Consider the following 16,086-nt stretch of genomic DNA (forward strand, 5'->3'; position numbering starts at 1 on the left):
CCAGAGCTCAGAAACTGTCCAGGCACCCCTTGGCAGTGGCAGGGTTGAGCTTCTAAGCTCCAAACTCGTGTCCCCGCTGTGAGCCAGGGAGGTTGCCCTGTCGTGTTCCAGTAGAGGTATTGTCCTGAATATGCCCTCTCCCCCAGTCCTTCCATCACAGGAGCATCCCAGCCAGGCAAAGGCCCCTTGCATCTGCCACATGATATAGAACATAAAAGGCAAATACTAGAATGAGCCCTTATGGCCCATCCAGTTAAGTGAGCAGAAGCCATGTCTGGAAATTATTCTTCTTCAAGATAGATGCTCAGAATAACTTTGTTGGTTCTTAGAAACCATTCTGTAAACTATGGCAGCGAACAATACAAACCAAAGGAGGAAACATGTCAAATCTGCTTAAGCACGTAAAAGACAAACCCCCTGGTTTTATATCAAGAGTGGTTTTCAAATTATGTCAACATTATATTAACAACTAGTATCATGATGTGTTGACAAAGTATTCTTATGCAGAAAGCATGTATTGCCATTATTTTACTGGTGATTACTGGTATTTATTTCTTTATATGCAACCATTATCTGACAGTAATGAGCCCATTAAATTTGTACTGCATACATTTAAATATTGCTAAGTGCTAAATTATATTACTCTTTTAGGCTGTAGCTTTTCAACACAATATTTAAGGTAGTCTTAGATTCTTAGATACAATAGTTTGTCACCATGGCAGTACATTTTGACTTCTGTTTGCAATTTGAGTTTATAACAGAGATACAGTTATTTACCCATCTTAACCATGCACTCCATTCTTTTAAAATATTTTACGTAGAACCCAAGTTATATCATGAAATAGTTTACATAATCCAAAAAGTGAGAAAATTAAATTTAAATATTCTGATGTTTAACAATCTGAAGCATTCACATTACTAAATAAACACTGTAAGTGTACATACTGTAGTTACTGTGACAGTTCCTAAAATAATCAGTTGGTTTTCTTATTTTGATACATTAAGTTTGTTTATTTTTTCATAACACTTGAAGGGCTCTGCATGAAAAGATGTGCAATGGAAAACTAATTGTATTTCAATATTTATGAATGTCAGTACTGGTTTAATTAAATAAGAGTTTGGTAACTGCTTGAAGGCTATACCAAGCTTTTAAAACTGTTGTTAGTGTTAGCATTTTGCATTTTATACCATGTTACAGAATAAAAGCACAATATTTTCACTTGAATAAAAAAGGTAGTTTTAATAGATAATAAAAAGCAACTGTTTAATTACTCGAAGGCTGCATGTTGAATGGGATTTCTGTTTTTTCTCTGATAGTATTAAGTATCATAAAATTTCACCTTATTGGTATCTACAACAAAAATACTGGTATCATGACAGACCCTACTTTTGACTGGTAATCAGTTATCACAATAGTGTGCAGTTGCACATCGAAATCAGTGGTGTTACAGACAGAAAATGTTCCACTGAGACATAAAACTGACAGCCTTGCCAAAAAGATGTTACTTTGGGACTTATTTCACTCGTACACTGCAAGTTGTCATCAGAGATAGGTTTAACATACAGTATACAATTTCTTAACCATAGCAAAAGGCTACCTTAGTAAACAGGGAATATCACAGCATGGATGTTTTCAACTGCAAGCCTGACATTTAACAAGACTGCACTAAAAACTAACTCCCAAACGCATCGATATCCTGCCAAAAATACATCAGTAGTAAACTGTTTATGATGCATTTTCACTTACTGTTAAAGCAATTTCTTACGCACTTAATACTTTACACAAAAATAAACAAATTGTTTATTTTTAATGACTGCCGATTATTAATTAATCATAGGTGTCAACTGTTTATAATAAAATGTTATCAAAATTTGCAACCTTAACCAAAACACATAAATAAAATCTTTTATTTAGTGGTTTGTCTCAAGTGACCTGAAGTTATTCTCTATCCAACCTTTTTTTTTTTTTTTTTTACCTCTCTGCTACTTTAGTCCAGCTTGCACTAATAAATACCATGAGACTGAAGAAAAGTGAATTAGGTGAATTAGAACAGTAAGAGCAATTCAGTGAATGATTAAAAAGTACATAAGTAAAATTATTTATCATTACATTAAATATACATATTTAGTGATTTATTATTAAAAGATCGATCATTAATTTCCTGGGAAGTTTGGCATGACGTCTTTATCTTGTTGGTTAATTGGAATTTTTGCACAAGCTCTTTATTACTTTGTTAAAGGAAAAGATTGTTATGAAGACATTTTTAAGCTCGCAATTTGAAATTAAGTCTTATTAAACTACAAGGTTGATGCACTCTTATTACTGAGTTATTAAATGAAAAAAATGACATGAAGAGTTTTGACAAGTTTTTTAAGTAAATGTTTGATTTGACTTACATACTACAGTTATTAAAAGGGACAGTATGTTTGAGCTCTTTACTGTGGGAGGCTGATATATGTTTTCATTAACCTATTATATATGATGCTTTATTGTATTATAACTAAACAGTAAAATCTCAACTCTGTTAGTGTTAATGTTACCCTTTTATATGTTAATTTAGCATGGGAAGTTTTGCCGTTTTTGAGACAGATGTAGGTAAAATAAATTATTAAATTGTTGAGTGTTGATTGACTTTCTCCTTTTTCATGGTTATGATGAAACAAAACTAAAAGTTCTAGTAAACCTGCTACTTCAGAGATACAGTCAAAGCTACAAATACATCAGTATTTCAGGTCCTGTTTTGTTGTCTTTAATGCCAAGTCTGACAGTGTCTAGTCTGGGAAAAGTAAAATTCCATTATCTTTTTTAACCTGATGCAAGTATGTCTGTGGATTAATGGTGTTTGCTGCCATGGAAACACACAAGGTACTGTAGCATTTAAGTAATGATTTAATGAATCTTTGCTTACAAATGTGTTGGTATCTTTATCCTACAGCACATTTGTTACGTAAGTATCTTGATCTAGTCTTTCATGCAGTGAAGTTGGATTAACCCCTTCTTATGTAATCAATAGGTGCTTGTGTGGGAAGGCCTTTACATATTTTATCAAAAGATATAGTATCAGTTTCCAGCTCATATTACCAGTTAATTCAATAATATACTGTACATGTACAAATAAAGCCAGCTAGAGAGTATTAGAGAACAACATTTTTCATGTTGCGTGTGGTTTAATTTATTTGTACTGCATGCAATTTTTCACTGTAATATACACATTTTTTAAGAAAATGTCCATGTGTCAATTGGAAATAATTAACCAATGTTTCCATCATCAAGTACTGTAAATAAAGCTGAATATTTTGTGTGTGTGGTGAATGATGTCAGACTAAACCAAAGTTTACACCACATTCATTCCATAGTCATAGGTTATTATCAGACTATTAATATAAGAGCAGTTATTTTATAGCAGAGTTTCTTAATCTTTTAATTTCTCTGTAAAATTTGTGGGCAGTTATGCATCTTTCTTGGCAGGTTTTACTCATTTTGTGGGTCTGCCTTTTCCAATTGCTGCATAATAAATTTCATACCAACACCCTATTTTACCTTTTTAAAAATCCTGGGGAGTGTGGGCCTCCTTTTTTATTGCTTTTAGCAGTTTTTTGTTTCTTTGTATTTTTCTTCCTTCTCTCATTGTACCAGTATGTAGGAGAAGAAAGCTCTTTAGCTGTTTTTGTATGTGGGTAGTGTAATTGTATGTGGGCAGTTATAGCTTGGCCAAGTCTCTTTTAAAATTCAAAAATTATTTGTCAAGAGAGATAAAAGGAAAAAGAGTATAGTGAAAGAATGTTATAGTTATGTTCAACAGTTTAGAGATTATAAAGACTGATATGTTGCAAATATTTACAGTACTAGTGATGCTTGGGCCCCAGATCCTTGAAGTGTCTCTCACAAAACACAGCACCGCAGTCTTTCTGTTGCAGTTGGAATGAATAGCATGCATTTACAATGAAAATATGGTGCGTTGTGAGCAGAGTTTGTCACAGTGGTTACCCTGTTGACAATGTCGTGTGCGCATGTATCTTTTATTTTTCCGTCAGCTAGATTACGTGGCTCCATTGCCACTTGTCATGAGAAGTACCTGAAGCCCATTACATGGGCAATGTAATAATAATAATAATAATTCATTACAATGTAGCCTACTCCTCATTTAAGAACAAGATCTAGGTTCAAGGTTCATATAACTTATACCAAAGATAAAGTAATGGAATGGATTACTACATTGAATAAAGAAATACGATATTCTGTCTGCCTTCTTTGTATTTCATAAAACATTTGATACAGCAGTCCAAATTAAGGTGATCATCAGACTCGGACATTAGCATTCAGATCACAATATGCAAACAGAAATACAGTTATCTTAAAATAAGAAAATGTATACTATGGTGTGAGGATTTTTACGTAATGTTTTATGTTATAAGTGAGGTATGCCAGAGATCATCGCTGGGGCCACTGTACTTTTTTCTTTTTAATTTATATTAGCTATTTTGATTTTAAAATAATAAACAAATTGGTTGATATTGCAGAACCTACATAAGTGAAGAGAGAGGAGATACCCTAGTATTAACAAAATTTGTATATTCTGCATGGAAATGAGCAAAAAAAATTTCAAAATGGATATCTGGAACATTACACTGTATATAAATCTGTGTAGGTATACATGCTTGATGTATATAATGTCACACACAATATTTGGTCTGGATCTTAGTGGTACATCTTATGATAAAGGTAGAGTATTTACCATAGTTATCTTGGTGAAGTCATCTTTTCCCACAATAAAAGAGTGTAAAGAAATAAAATGTAAAGCATCATTGGGTGCTAGGTTTTTCCATGAGCAATGTTTGTAAAAATAAAGCTGTCTAATCCCACAATTGTTCTATCTGATAGTGTTGCCTACACATCTGATAATGAATCTATTCCTTAAAATTAATGTATACCTTATTTATTTTCTGTAGGTAGATTATTTAGATAATAGTAACTTTAAGGTCAAATGTTCTTGTAAATTCTAGTTTAATGTGTATTTTAGGCAGCATGATACATTTAGGGTGGTAAGGTGGTACAGTTGGTAGTGCTATTGCCTCAGTGAGTTCTAGGTTTGAATCTGGTACTCAGTCAGATTCCCCCATTTTAGTACTTTCCGAGTGCTTTCTTCCAGCAATTCCAGATATGTGCTGGTCAGGTGCACTGAGCACACTTAAACTGGTTGTGTACATATAGGAGTCTTGCATGTAATAGCACCCTGTTCAGCGTTTTTTTGCATTCCTCCTCCGAATACATTGGTATCATTTGGTAAGCAGCAGAGGCTTACTGGAGGCAGAACCCTTTTCTGACAATGCTCAGTGATCCATGTGGGTCAACTGTAATTCTTCTAGATAAAATCTGATACATTGTAATGAATTTCTTTCACATTGCAATACGAATCTTTCTGCTGTACCAGAGATGACAATCCCCACAGCATATTTCTTCTTTGTTTTAACTTCACACTTGATATTGCAAGCACCAGGGCTCCTAAACCCAGCCAAGACCTTATGAGTACAACTCAATAAACAATTCATACACTCTCCCTTTCTCTTTTACTAGGTTTATCCAGTATGCATTTGCAGTATGCTCAGCTGTATTGAAAATTGACTCCTTTCCTCCAGGTGACCTTCATTTTCCCAGGTGTCCTCCATGTGTATCCTGCTGTTTAAGTTTGATCCACGGCCTGCAACTAAAAATGCTTACAGGTAACTAGAAAATTTTGATGTCTTTATTTAAAAGTATCTTTTTTCTTGTTTTTATTGGCTGCAAAATGTTTAATTAAAAGAATGTCAGGATGATTGATGATTTTGTCTGATTTCTAACTCTGATAGAGGAGGTTATCATGTAATCCAGCAAAAAGCCATTACATTTCTTTTCTCTGATTGTCAGTACTAAGAGTTCGGCTGTTTACCATTATGCAGTGTAAAAGCTGACTATTTAATTTTAGTTAAGCGTATGTCTTAGTGTTGAAGGAATTTTACATTAAATTGATCATTTTAGTCTGAATATTCAAATCCAAAGCAAAGACTAACTTTTCCCCATTTTCTTGTAAAACCAGAAACTGGAATATTTATCAGTTACAATGTTAAGAATCAATCACTAAGTGTCTGTTAGATTTATTTTACTCTATAAATGTAATTTTTTGTCATATCTTGCTTTGTAACACAATTTATCATCATTCTCTGAAAGATATACCATTCCATTTATCATCATTCTCTGAAAGATATACCATTCCCTGGATGTAGGTAGGATCACTTTTACTTTATCATTTTTGCTCCCATTCTTAATCAGAAATACAGAGTATATCAGCAGTGCTGTTATTTTGAATCAATGAAATGTAATTTCATTGAAGCAGAAATATATTTTTGTTGACTAATACTACACGTCTGTCTACATATTTGACAAAGTAAAACAGACACTTGTCTGACTTGTGCATTCTCAGTTTCAAAGACTGACAGTAAACATGATCAAATTATAAAATGGTTGTAATGAAGAGCAAGAATTTGCTTTTGATATTTGTTGCAACAAAAACTTGCAGCAACTTGGGCATTCAGAGGGCAGGAATGAAACCATTTCTCTAAGTGAAGAGATGGCAGCTTTTACATTGTTCAAAATTAAGCATGTTCAGCTGTCTGTACATTATAATTTTCTCTATTTCTGTTGTCGGAACATTAAACTTAAAATAATGAATAAGGAGAATGCAGCATGTTCAAACGATTTGACACAGCTTCAGATAAAATGTGTAACTTACTAAAGGTACATTAGTAAGTCCATAAAGATCTAGGACTTTATTTAATTAGTCACATGAAGACATTAGCATCTATATACTTATACAGTACAGTAAATATTTCAGCCTCTCAAACAGAGTGAATTTACTTATTGACGGTGTGTGTGTAAAGATAAATAAATTCCTTGCCTTTGTGCAAACTACATAATTCATTTACAACTCTGATTATAAGTGTGAGCCAGTCATTTCATTAATTGAAATCCGTCATTTGAACACCTTGTCAGTGGAGGAGAATGTTGTAGCCAAGCACTTCATAATATTTTTTCTGAAATAAATGTTTTTATTGATATAGTGTGTTCTTGGAAATATAATCTTAACCCTTGGAAAATAATTTATTGTATCATGTAATATTTAATAGAAACAAAAATGTACAGTAATTGTAATTTATTACTTGCCCTAATTGTAATTTAGTATTTGTTTTTACAAATACAAATTTTAAATACAGTAGTTTTTAGTTTAACTTTAACATTCACATGTTCTGATCAAAAGGAAAGTAAAACCCCTTAAAGTTTTTTGCATGACCTTCAATAGCTGAGAAATAAAGTCCTCAAGGCTCAGGTCTTGTGAAAGTGGGTGATAAAGATTCTACTTGGAAAATGCTTTTGTAAGTCTGGGTTTCCACAATTTGTGAATAAGCATATTATTAAAACACAAGACTGAAAAAATCTCTCTACAAGCAAATTTAAAAACATACACAAAATAAGGCGTACAGGAATATTCAACACTACAGGAAGGGATAAAAAAAACTTTTTAAAGTTTAAAAAGAACTGCTGTGAAGCAAACAATTTTCCAGTGCTATTCTGTTAAAAAAATTGAAGACTTTAACATGCCGAGGAGAAGTCACTGAAAATAAGAATAAAATAATGACGGCACTAAATCAATATTTTAACTAAGTATTTCTTAAAGATAAATAAGTGAAATGCCTCACATAAAAGTAAAAACAACAACCATTATTAGCAAAACCTCCAGACCTACTTTACCAGTGGCATTGACAGATTTAAAATTTGTTAAACTTTATTAAGCATATTCCAACAGTCAGTTCAGATGGGAGAAGTACCTGATGACTGGAAAGTTTAAAATGTGAGTAACAGCAAGAATTCTTCTGTACAATGTAAAATTAAGGAAACTATAATCCAAAGTAAATTACAAAGCTATTTATTTATAAGTAAATTAAATACCAAATAACAGCCAGCATGGGGTTATGAGAGGAAGATACTGTCAGACAACCGAAGTAGTAGACCAAAGCAGATAGATAGATAGATAGATAGATAGATAGATAGATAGATAGATAGATAGATAGATAGATAGATAGATAGATAGATAGATAGATAGATAGATAGATAGATAGATAGATAGATAGATAGATAGATAGATACTTTATTAACCCCAAGGGGAAATTCACAAACCTTCAAAAATTCACCCTAACCCTAACCAAAGCACAGAATTTATATCACAGAATATATATATCACCAGTCAATATCAAATTGTCAATTGAGTCATGTGGTTACTGATGGCAACTATTGATGTTGACTGTACTTTTCAAAATTTAGGGAGGTTTATTGAAGTTCTGTAAAATGTCACTGTTTCATTGAGAAGGGATGGATATAAATCTTTTATTCACTAGAATCAGCTAAAACAGGACAGAACAGTCCCTCTCTTCTTAAGATGTCGGTGTAAATTTCACCTGTATATGTCATATCTATTAAGTAGGATAAATCTTGAACTTCATGAGATTAAATATTACTGAGTTCTAAACAATCAGAAAAATGAGTGCTGTGAATGACTCTTCTACATCCTGTCCAAGTCTGCATTTGTAAATTAGATCCTAAATTTGTGCAGTATACTATGAGCAATTTGCCCAGGTTTGAGTATCTATATCAGTTGATTATATTCAGGTACTGTATTATATATAGAGAAAATAATCTAACCCCTACATTCTCATCTATGTTCAAATATATTTGGGGTAATTGGAGTTCCTGTATGACTAAAGATTGTGAAACTTGTAGCTATGTTCCAGAAAGGGAGGGAAAAAGGAACAAACACAAAAATACACTTGTGGGAAGAGTATGTGCTGAGTGGACAATAATGGTTAAGGCACCCTTCCCTGTCTTCAATGGCTTCTTTCACTGCTGTATGGAAGTGGAGTATAAAGACATTTCCTGTGTAACTCTAGGTTCAGAGTCTCATATTCCTAACCTTTCCCACAGTCAGATCTCAGATTTCCCATAAGAGAATGTTGTAAAGGTCAACACTAAATAGAAGGAAGAGAAATGCATGTATTAGAAAGCCATGTTAAATTTATTAAAATACCTTCTTGCAAAAATACTGCAATTGTCAGTCTAGTTTGGCACTGCCAGATTTGCAGAAGTGCTTACAACTTGTGCTGTGTTAAAGACAATGATGGCTGTGAGTTTTCATTCCAGTCATTTTCACAATTAAAGGCCATGCTACTCCTGTAAATAAACGTCTTTTACCAGACTCATGTTTTAATGTTATTTCTTTCCCTTCTGTCTGCTAACAAACACATCTCAAGAAATTACCATTCTGTTTTTTGTTTCTTCACTTAAGAGTTTCTAAAAGTAACCTAAAACCGTGAAATTCTCATATGTCAACGTCCACAGTTTGAACCAGTTATTCAAACAAGTGTCAGTTTACCAGAAATTATATTCCTTTTAACAGAGAGATATTGAGTCAAACCTGAACACTGTAAATACAGTTCTTTGACCTCAAAACTATAAATGCCTGCTTTTTTAAATGCAGGAATAGTGACACAGTGAGTAAAATTGGGCAAAAATCTCCATCACAGAAGCAAGTCCTGTAACGATTCCTTTGTATAGAAGTGAATTTGAACACCCCCTGCTCTGTGAATACACATAAAATGTATTCAGTTATACTTTACGAGAATTCATATTTAAATACACAGCCTTTGTCCTGACCTTTTTCACAGCTAGAAATATAGATCCTGTCAAGTTGCAAGGTACTTTAACTTTTTTTTACCTTTTATCATTAATTTTATTTTTTGGTTTTGTAATGCTTGGAAGGATATTGCGTGGGCTTGTTCACATGTTTAGTGTGATGTCATGTGGGTGTGGTCATATAATAATTTTCCCCACTATTAAAATAAGCCTTCTCAATGGTAAAATAATCAGCTCTTCTAATTTTTGTTTTGTAAAAGTCAGTCTCTGACATCTTGACCATTCTTTTTGTTTTTGCACTCTACACTTAGCAATTTTTGTGTGGTTAATTTTGTTTGTGTGCTGCTTTTTATATTTTTTACTTATTTAATTTTCAGTGCAGTGGTGTTTTTTTACCCATAACAGGTGAGGTTATGTAGGCAGGTGCTCATAATCACTATGTATGGTCAAGTGCGTAAAGTAAGTCCTTGTGGGCTCTCCTAATGCTAACTCATTTTGCAATTAGTATTATAACATGTCACTGCTTTAAAACCATGTGTTTTATTCCTGTCTCCCCACCAATTTTAAATCCCATAGAGACTTTATTGAATCTTTTGTGCAAAGAAATGTTTGTAATGTTTATGTGCCTGCTGCTTGTGTGAATTTCAGTGAATTACACAACATAGTACATCCTTTGAAAAAGTTGTTTATAAATTGGTATAAATAACTGTACTGTGTTAGATTAGTGGTCCATCCAGATTTCGTACATGCCCCCAGTATCACTCAGGTCGTCTCTGGTTCTCCTTGACCCTATTGCAGATTAGTGGATTCAGAAAGTGGATGATGGGTTGACACACGGACAAATGGCAGTATTTTATCCGTACTTTTCTATGTTACCTTCTGTTGTGGTCTCTTGTTCAGTTTCCTTACTAAGATTTTCTGAACTGCCTTTTTGTCCAGACCCGATAGACTTCCGGTAATTACACTTAAACTAACTTATTGTACAATATATATAGTTTAATAATAAATTGTTAATTTTGGCCATATTATTTATGCCTTATTAAACTCTAGTTTAATAACACATTATTTTGCCCAGCATGCACATTAGTTTAGAGGGTGACTGGAACACAAGGACAAAGTCAAAAAAACATAGTGAATGTCAGAACCAGGAGAAAATTATCAGTAACCTAAGCCAGTAATCATGACACAAAGTCAAAGTTAGTTAGGGTCAAATCACAAATCAAAATTAAAATTATAACTATATTTAAAAAATAAATTAACCTAATGGATACCTAAGGTTATAAAAAAAACCCAAGAGAAGCAAACAATATTTAAAATAGGAGTTCCTGATGTTATGATATTTGTAATTCTGATAAACCCTTAAATGACTGGTAAGTGCATGAACCATTTTTGCTGTTTCCTTTGGCATTTTCAGTTTTAAGTAGATGTTGTCCATTATAAAGAGAAAAGTACAGTCTCAGTGTTAAAGTGGTGAGGACACAAAATATCCCTGATTAAGTACCACAAGGGAAAGAGTGTGGGATCTAAACATTGGAAAAGAGGAGAGCACTATTGCAGTTTCTTGCTTGAATGTTGTTTCATCCATGGAGGAAGGCCATCAAATGAATGCCTTCGTCATAGCATTGTTCCTTTATGCCAAGTGACTTAAAGGGGCTAAACCAGTAATCACTAAAAGATAACAATATCAGTCGCTTCCAGTTGCATGTTCATCTGTGCTGAAAAGGGAACAGAGGTTTTGCCAAAATGTGGTCCACTCTCCCTTCCCACTTCCTTGTGCCTACAGAATAAACCCTGCAAAACACTTAACGAGGCACATGTGTCTGAAACCATCCTTTTCCAAACCTGCTTAAAGCTAAATTAATTGGTGATCAATTAATTTGCCTAAATTAATCCTTCACAATTACTTGTACCCATCATCTTCACTCTCTTCAATGCTTAACCATGTCAATCAGTAACAATACTAAATAAACCTGAAGCCATTTTAACAAAGGTGATGGATTTTGCCCTTCTCTTGAATATACAGGTAAAATTCCATTACAACAAATATCTTTACAACGAAATTTTCATTACAACGAAGTATTTTTATGGTCCCGACAGCTTCCCCATATGACACGAGTCTATAGAAATCTCGTTACTACGAAGTACATTCAGCAGATACTTTCATTATAACGAAGTGCACAAATGACCTTGAGATGCGTGAATGAATCATCCACAGAGCAGTTAGTTCTGTGGCCGCAGCTCAGTTGTGCACAACGATCCCCAAACAGAAACACTGTAATTTTTTTTTCTTTCTTCGAATTTTCCTCATACTGTTTTTTTTTTTTTTTTGCCTTTTTTATTTCCTGCGGTTTTCAGTGATACCTTTTGCTTATCACTCATCAACTTTTGAAAAACATCCATTGAAATATAACTCATTGTCACCCTCCTATACATACGGTAGACACGAAAAAACGAAAACAGTTCATATTAGAAAAAAAAAAAAACTTTATTTTTTTGCAGCTCTCGATTGCGGCAAAAAGAAAGAAGACGTTGCCAGTGAATTCGGAATTTCGCCATCGACACTGTCAACTTTCTTGAAAGACAGAGCAAAAAAAGAAGAAAAATCTCGGGTTGCAAACGTATGTGTACTGCTGCATTTGAAGACGTCGAGAAAGCCGTTTTTATGTGGTTCAGTGATGCTCGTTCAAGAAACATTCCTATTAATGCAGCACTCGATCAAGAAAATGTGAGGTTTGTAAACTCTCTTGGGACCGCCCCCAACTAGACAGCAAGCCGAAGAGCGTCCCGAAGTGCGATCTCTATGTCTGTATGGGGCAATAGCAGGCTCACAGATATGCTGCGTCTCTCCGCCAAAGTAAACAAAAAAGATCTGGATGGGTGATGCAAGGTTAGGAGCACGTAAATTGTAAATACAGATAACAGGATTACTTGATCACTGACCTGCATGACCCTGCCTGACTGCTGTGTCTGTGTATAGCAGAGTGGCCGATCACGCTATAATAAATAACTGTGCTGTTCCTGTTTCAAGCTGAATAAAGCTGGTTTTGCTAAAGTACTGAGACTCAGCCTCCTGTTTTGGGGTGCAAGACAGGGCCTTATAGCACGGCCATGATCTTTTATGATTTGCTTCTGTGGCGCTTCACTGCAGCGCTGTGAGCCTCCTATTGCCCTGCCCCAGCAACAGACAATCTTCCACAGACGCTGCAATCGCACTTCAGGACGCACTTCAGCGTGTCGTTCCCGTTGGGTGGGGAGTGTGGGGGGGTCTCAGAAGAGTTCAGAAACCTCACAATATGAAAAAAAAAGGTGATTTGGCTTCTGATTGATAACGGTGCTGCCCACAACATGCTTCCACATTTAGATAATGTCCACGTTGAATTCCTCCCACCCAATTGCATGGCAGCGCTTCAGCCACTGGGTTTGGGCATCATTCGCACCCTGAAAGTGTATCATCACAAGGAAATGCTGAGAAAAATTCTCGTCCGCATAACTTGTAGGCAGGAGGGGATTAAAATTAACGCAAAAGAAGCTATTGAAATGTTTGCAAATGCCTGGACGCAAGTTAAAGAAAGCACTATAGCAACAAATACAGAATCTCATTACAACAAAATTTTCGTTACAACGAAATATTTTTTAGGTCCCTGGGAGTTCGTTGTAACGGAATTTTACCTGTATATTTTATTTATGTTATTTGTTGTAAAACCTCTGATGATTATGTACAGTGCAAAGGTCCTAGCTGTGATATTCAGTTCCCCTCAGTGGGTCACTTATTTTTTTTTTATTACTTGAGCTTTTTGAAAAAGATAAATTAAACAAATACAAGAGGGTATTCATGATGTACAAACCGCTATGAACCTGGAGCTAAAGTCATGATCTCGCAATGAATCAGAGGCTTCTGCTTACAAACTCCCTGGTCCTTAAAGCCTATCTTTACAGATAGATTTATAATCATCAAACTCAAGAGCCTCTTCAGCTACTCTGTTGAACAAATCAGCTTATGGCCTTTCCGTGTTAAATATGCTTGCTAGAAATGTTATCAATTGATGTATGTGTGTGCAAAAGAGACCTGCTAGGAAAGTATAAGGGGCACTTGATCTGCATTTAATCATTATATTACAATAATAATTACAATAAACACCAATAAGACAGTTAGTCAGTAAGGCATTTGGCAGATTTCACAAACATTAGCAAGCGTTAAACATGAGAAAGAGTGGCTCTTTTAAATATGAAATAGCTTAACAACCACAGAAATTATTATTTTCAGCTAAGTAAAGTTGCTCCAATCCCTAATCATCTGGAATATCAACAAAAGAACAGCGAAATCATGGAAATAACAGCTGTATAACAACAGAATCAGTGAAAACTTCTTACACACTTTGATTCTATGACAATAGTACAGAGGATGACATGTCCAAATATAATGCAAATATTAAAATAAGTGCCACTTCACAAGAATAAAAGAAGGGTGTGAGTTCACACAGAAAAGGGAGAAAATTACATTACTTTAAGGTAATCAGGAAAAAATGAGGAGCTTAAAAAGCAATAAGATCCCTTTTAGAAGGTCATTTTAGGGTTTTTACACAACAATAAACTCTTGTGATCTTTTTTTCAGCTCCTGCATAGAATATTCTTTAGACACATTAAAGACTAATGTAATAGAGGCTGAAGCAAATTTTAAAATGGAGTGAGGCAGTAACACAAAGCAAATTTAATCTTGTATCATAAGTCAAAATTAAGGCTGCAATAATCTGAATTTATGGACATAACTGTAGTAGTTATTTATTTCTTTAGATAAGAAAACCAGTCTAAAATGTTTTTTTTTTTTCTGAATAAGATGTTTAACCTTTACCTACAGTTAAATGGTTTCCAGTTTCACCATATAAATGGAAAATTGGGTGTTACCTGACCATATTTTTTTTAAGATTCATTACCCATGCATACTACAACTGTGGGTCTTGCTTCTTTTGATACAACTTAAATAATTTCACTTTGATTTGGACCAGTTTTTGGATTTTGTTCACTTTGTATTTGTCCTTTTTTTTTTGGCATTTTCAGACTTTAAAAATGTTTTTTCACTTTGTTTTTGTGTTTATTTTGAAATGTATTTTTTCAGGTTCTATTTTTGTGTTTTTGCATTTTCTAGTTTTTATATCTCTTATATATATTTCTCTTCTGGTTCGTCCTGCTTCCACTTCAAAATCGGTCCTGCCCACACGCAGCCGACACGGCATTTCTCGATTCCTATTCGTCCTCTTTCCAAACCCTTCCCCACGCTGCCTGTGGTTCCTTTTCAAAACCAGTACCGCCCACACACAGCCAACACAGCATTTCTCGATTCCTATTCATCCTCCTCCAAACCCTTACCCACATTCTTCCAGTGCGATTCCTGCAACAATACTTTTCAAACGCGAACCTCACTTGCTAAACACAAGAAAAGGCATTCTTCCCAACAACTGTATGAGTGCCAGAAATGCAATAAGAAGTTCAATACACAGGATTGTCTGACTAAACACAACAAAACTCATTCACAACTCTTGCAATGTGACATCTGCAAAGCAACGTTTCCAAACCAATGCAGTCTCAGCAGACATACACAGATTTCCACGCTCAATATGAATTGCGATCCTATGGTTTACCTACTTTTATTCCCTTACGGAGACATTGGCTGGCACAAAGATTTACAACATGTTCCCGATAAAAGAACCGCCAAGCGAATAAGGCTTACTCAATGCCAATTTTACGCGTACAGATTAGCAATGAGGAATACATTTAGTATTTTGCACTCCAGCGGCAAACTATTCCAACAGTACGTCGTAGATGCGTATGTTAAAACAGAGGGCGCACGTCTCAACTATCTCAGATTACATCAACAAGATCTGCGCGTGGAACAATGCAAAGGACTATCTGACACACTGCAAGCAAATGCTGAAAATAACAACGTACGTGTAGGCAAAATGATACTACCGTCCACATTTCCAGGAAGTCCAAGATACACGCAACAAAACTATGAGGATACCATGGCCATAGTACGTAAATTTGGAAGGCCTGATTTATTTAACACTTTCACATGTAATCCTGCTTGGCCAGAAATTCTACATGCACTGTCAGATACCCAAAGACCAGAGCACAAACCTGATATTGTAGTACAAGTAGATCTTTCAACTCATTATCTGTCGTCTCCACCAATACAGCTATTCACAACTGCGTCTTTCAAGAAGTATTTATTTCTTCTTGATTTCTGAATTCCTTTCTCACCGTTTTCCGTTCCTATTCTTCCACCGCCGTATGCTACGGCGGGCTTCGGCTAGTTAAAAATAATTTGATACATATGAATTAAACTACAAAATTAAATATATAAATAACAATGC

General features: G+C 34.6%; 1 protein-coding gene across 6 annotated transcripts in view; it reads left to right on the top strand.

The window, feature by feature from the left end:
- tango2 (transport and golgi organization 2 homolog (Drosophila)) overlaps window positions 1-16,086 on the top strand; it is a 71,136-nt gene that overhangs the window by 14,078 nt on the left and 40,972 nt on the right. For 3 of the 6 annotated variants that reach the window (XM_028825365.2, XM_028825366.2, XM_028825368.2), the window contains exon 2: window positions 5,576-5,721. The exons of 1 other annotated variant lie outside the window; for it this stretch is intronic. In XM_028825365.2, the coding sequence (XP_028681198.1) occupies window positions 5,666-5,721 (56 nt within the window). In that variant the 5' untranslated portion in view covers window positions 5,576-5,665. The remainder of the gene's footprint in view (window positions 1-5,575; window positions 5,722-16,086) is intronic. 2 more of the 6 variants (XM_028825370.2, XM_028825369.2) reach the window with 2 other exon arrangements.

This window comes from Erpetoichthys calabaricus, chromosome 18 (genome assembly GCF_900747795.2).
Source record: "Erpetoichthys calabaricus chromosome 18, fErpCal1.3, whole genome shotgun sequence".
NCBI lineage: Eukaryota > Metazoa > Chordata > Cladistia > Polypteriformes > Polypteridae > Erpetoichthys > Erpetoichthys calabaricus.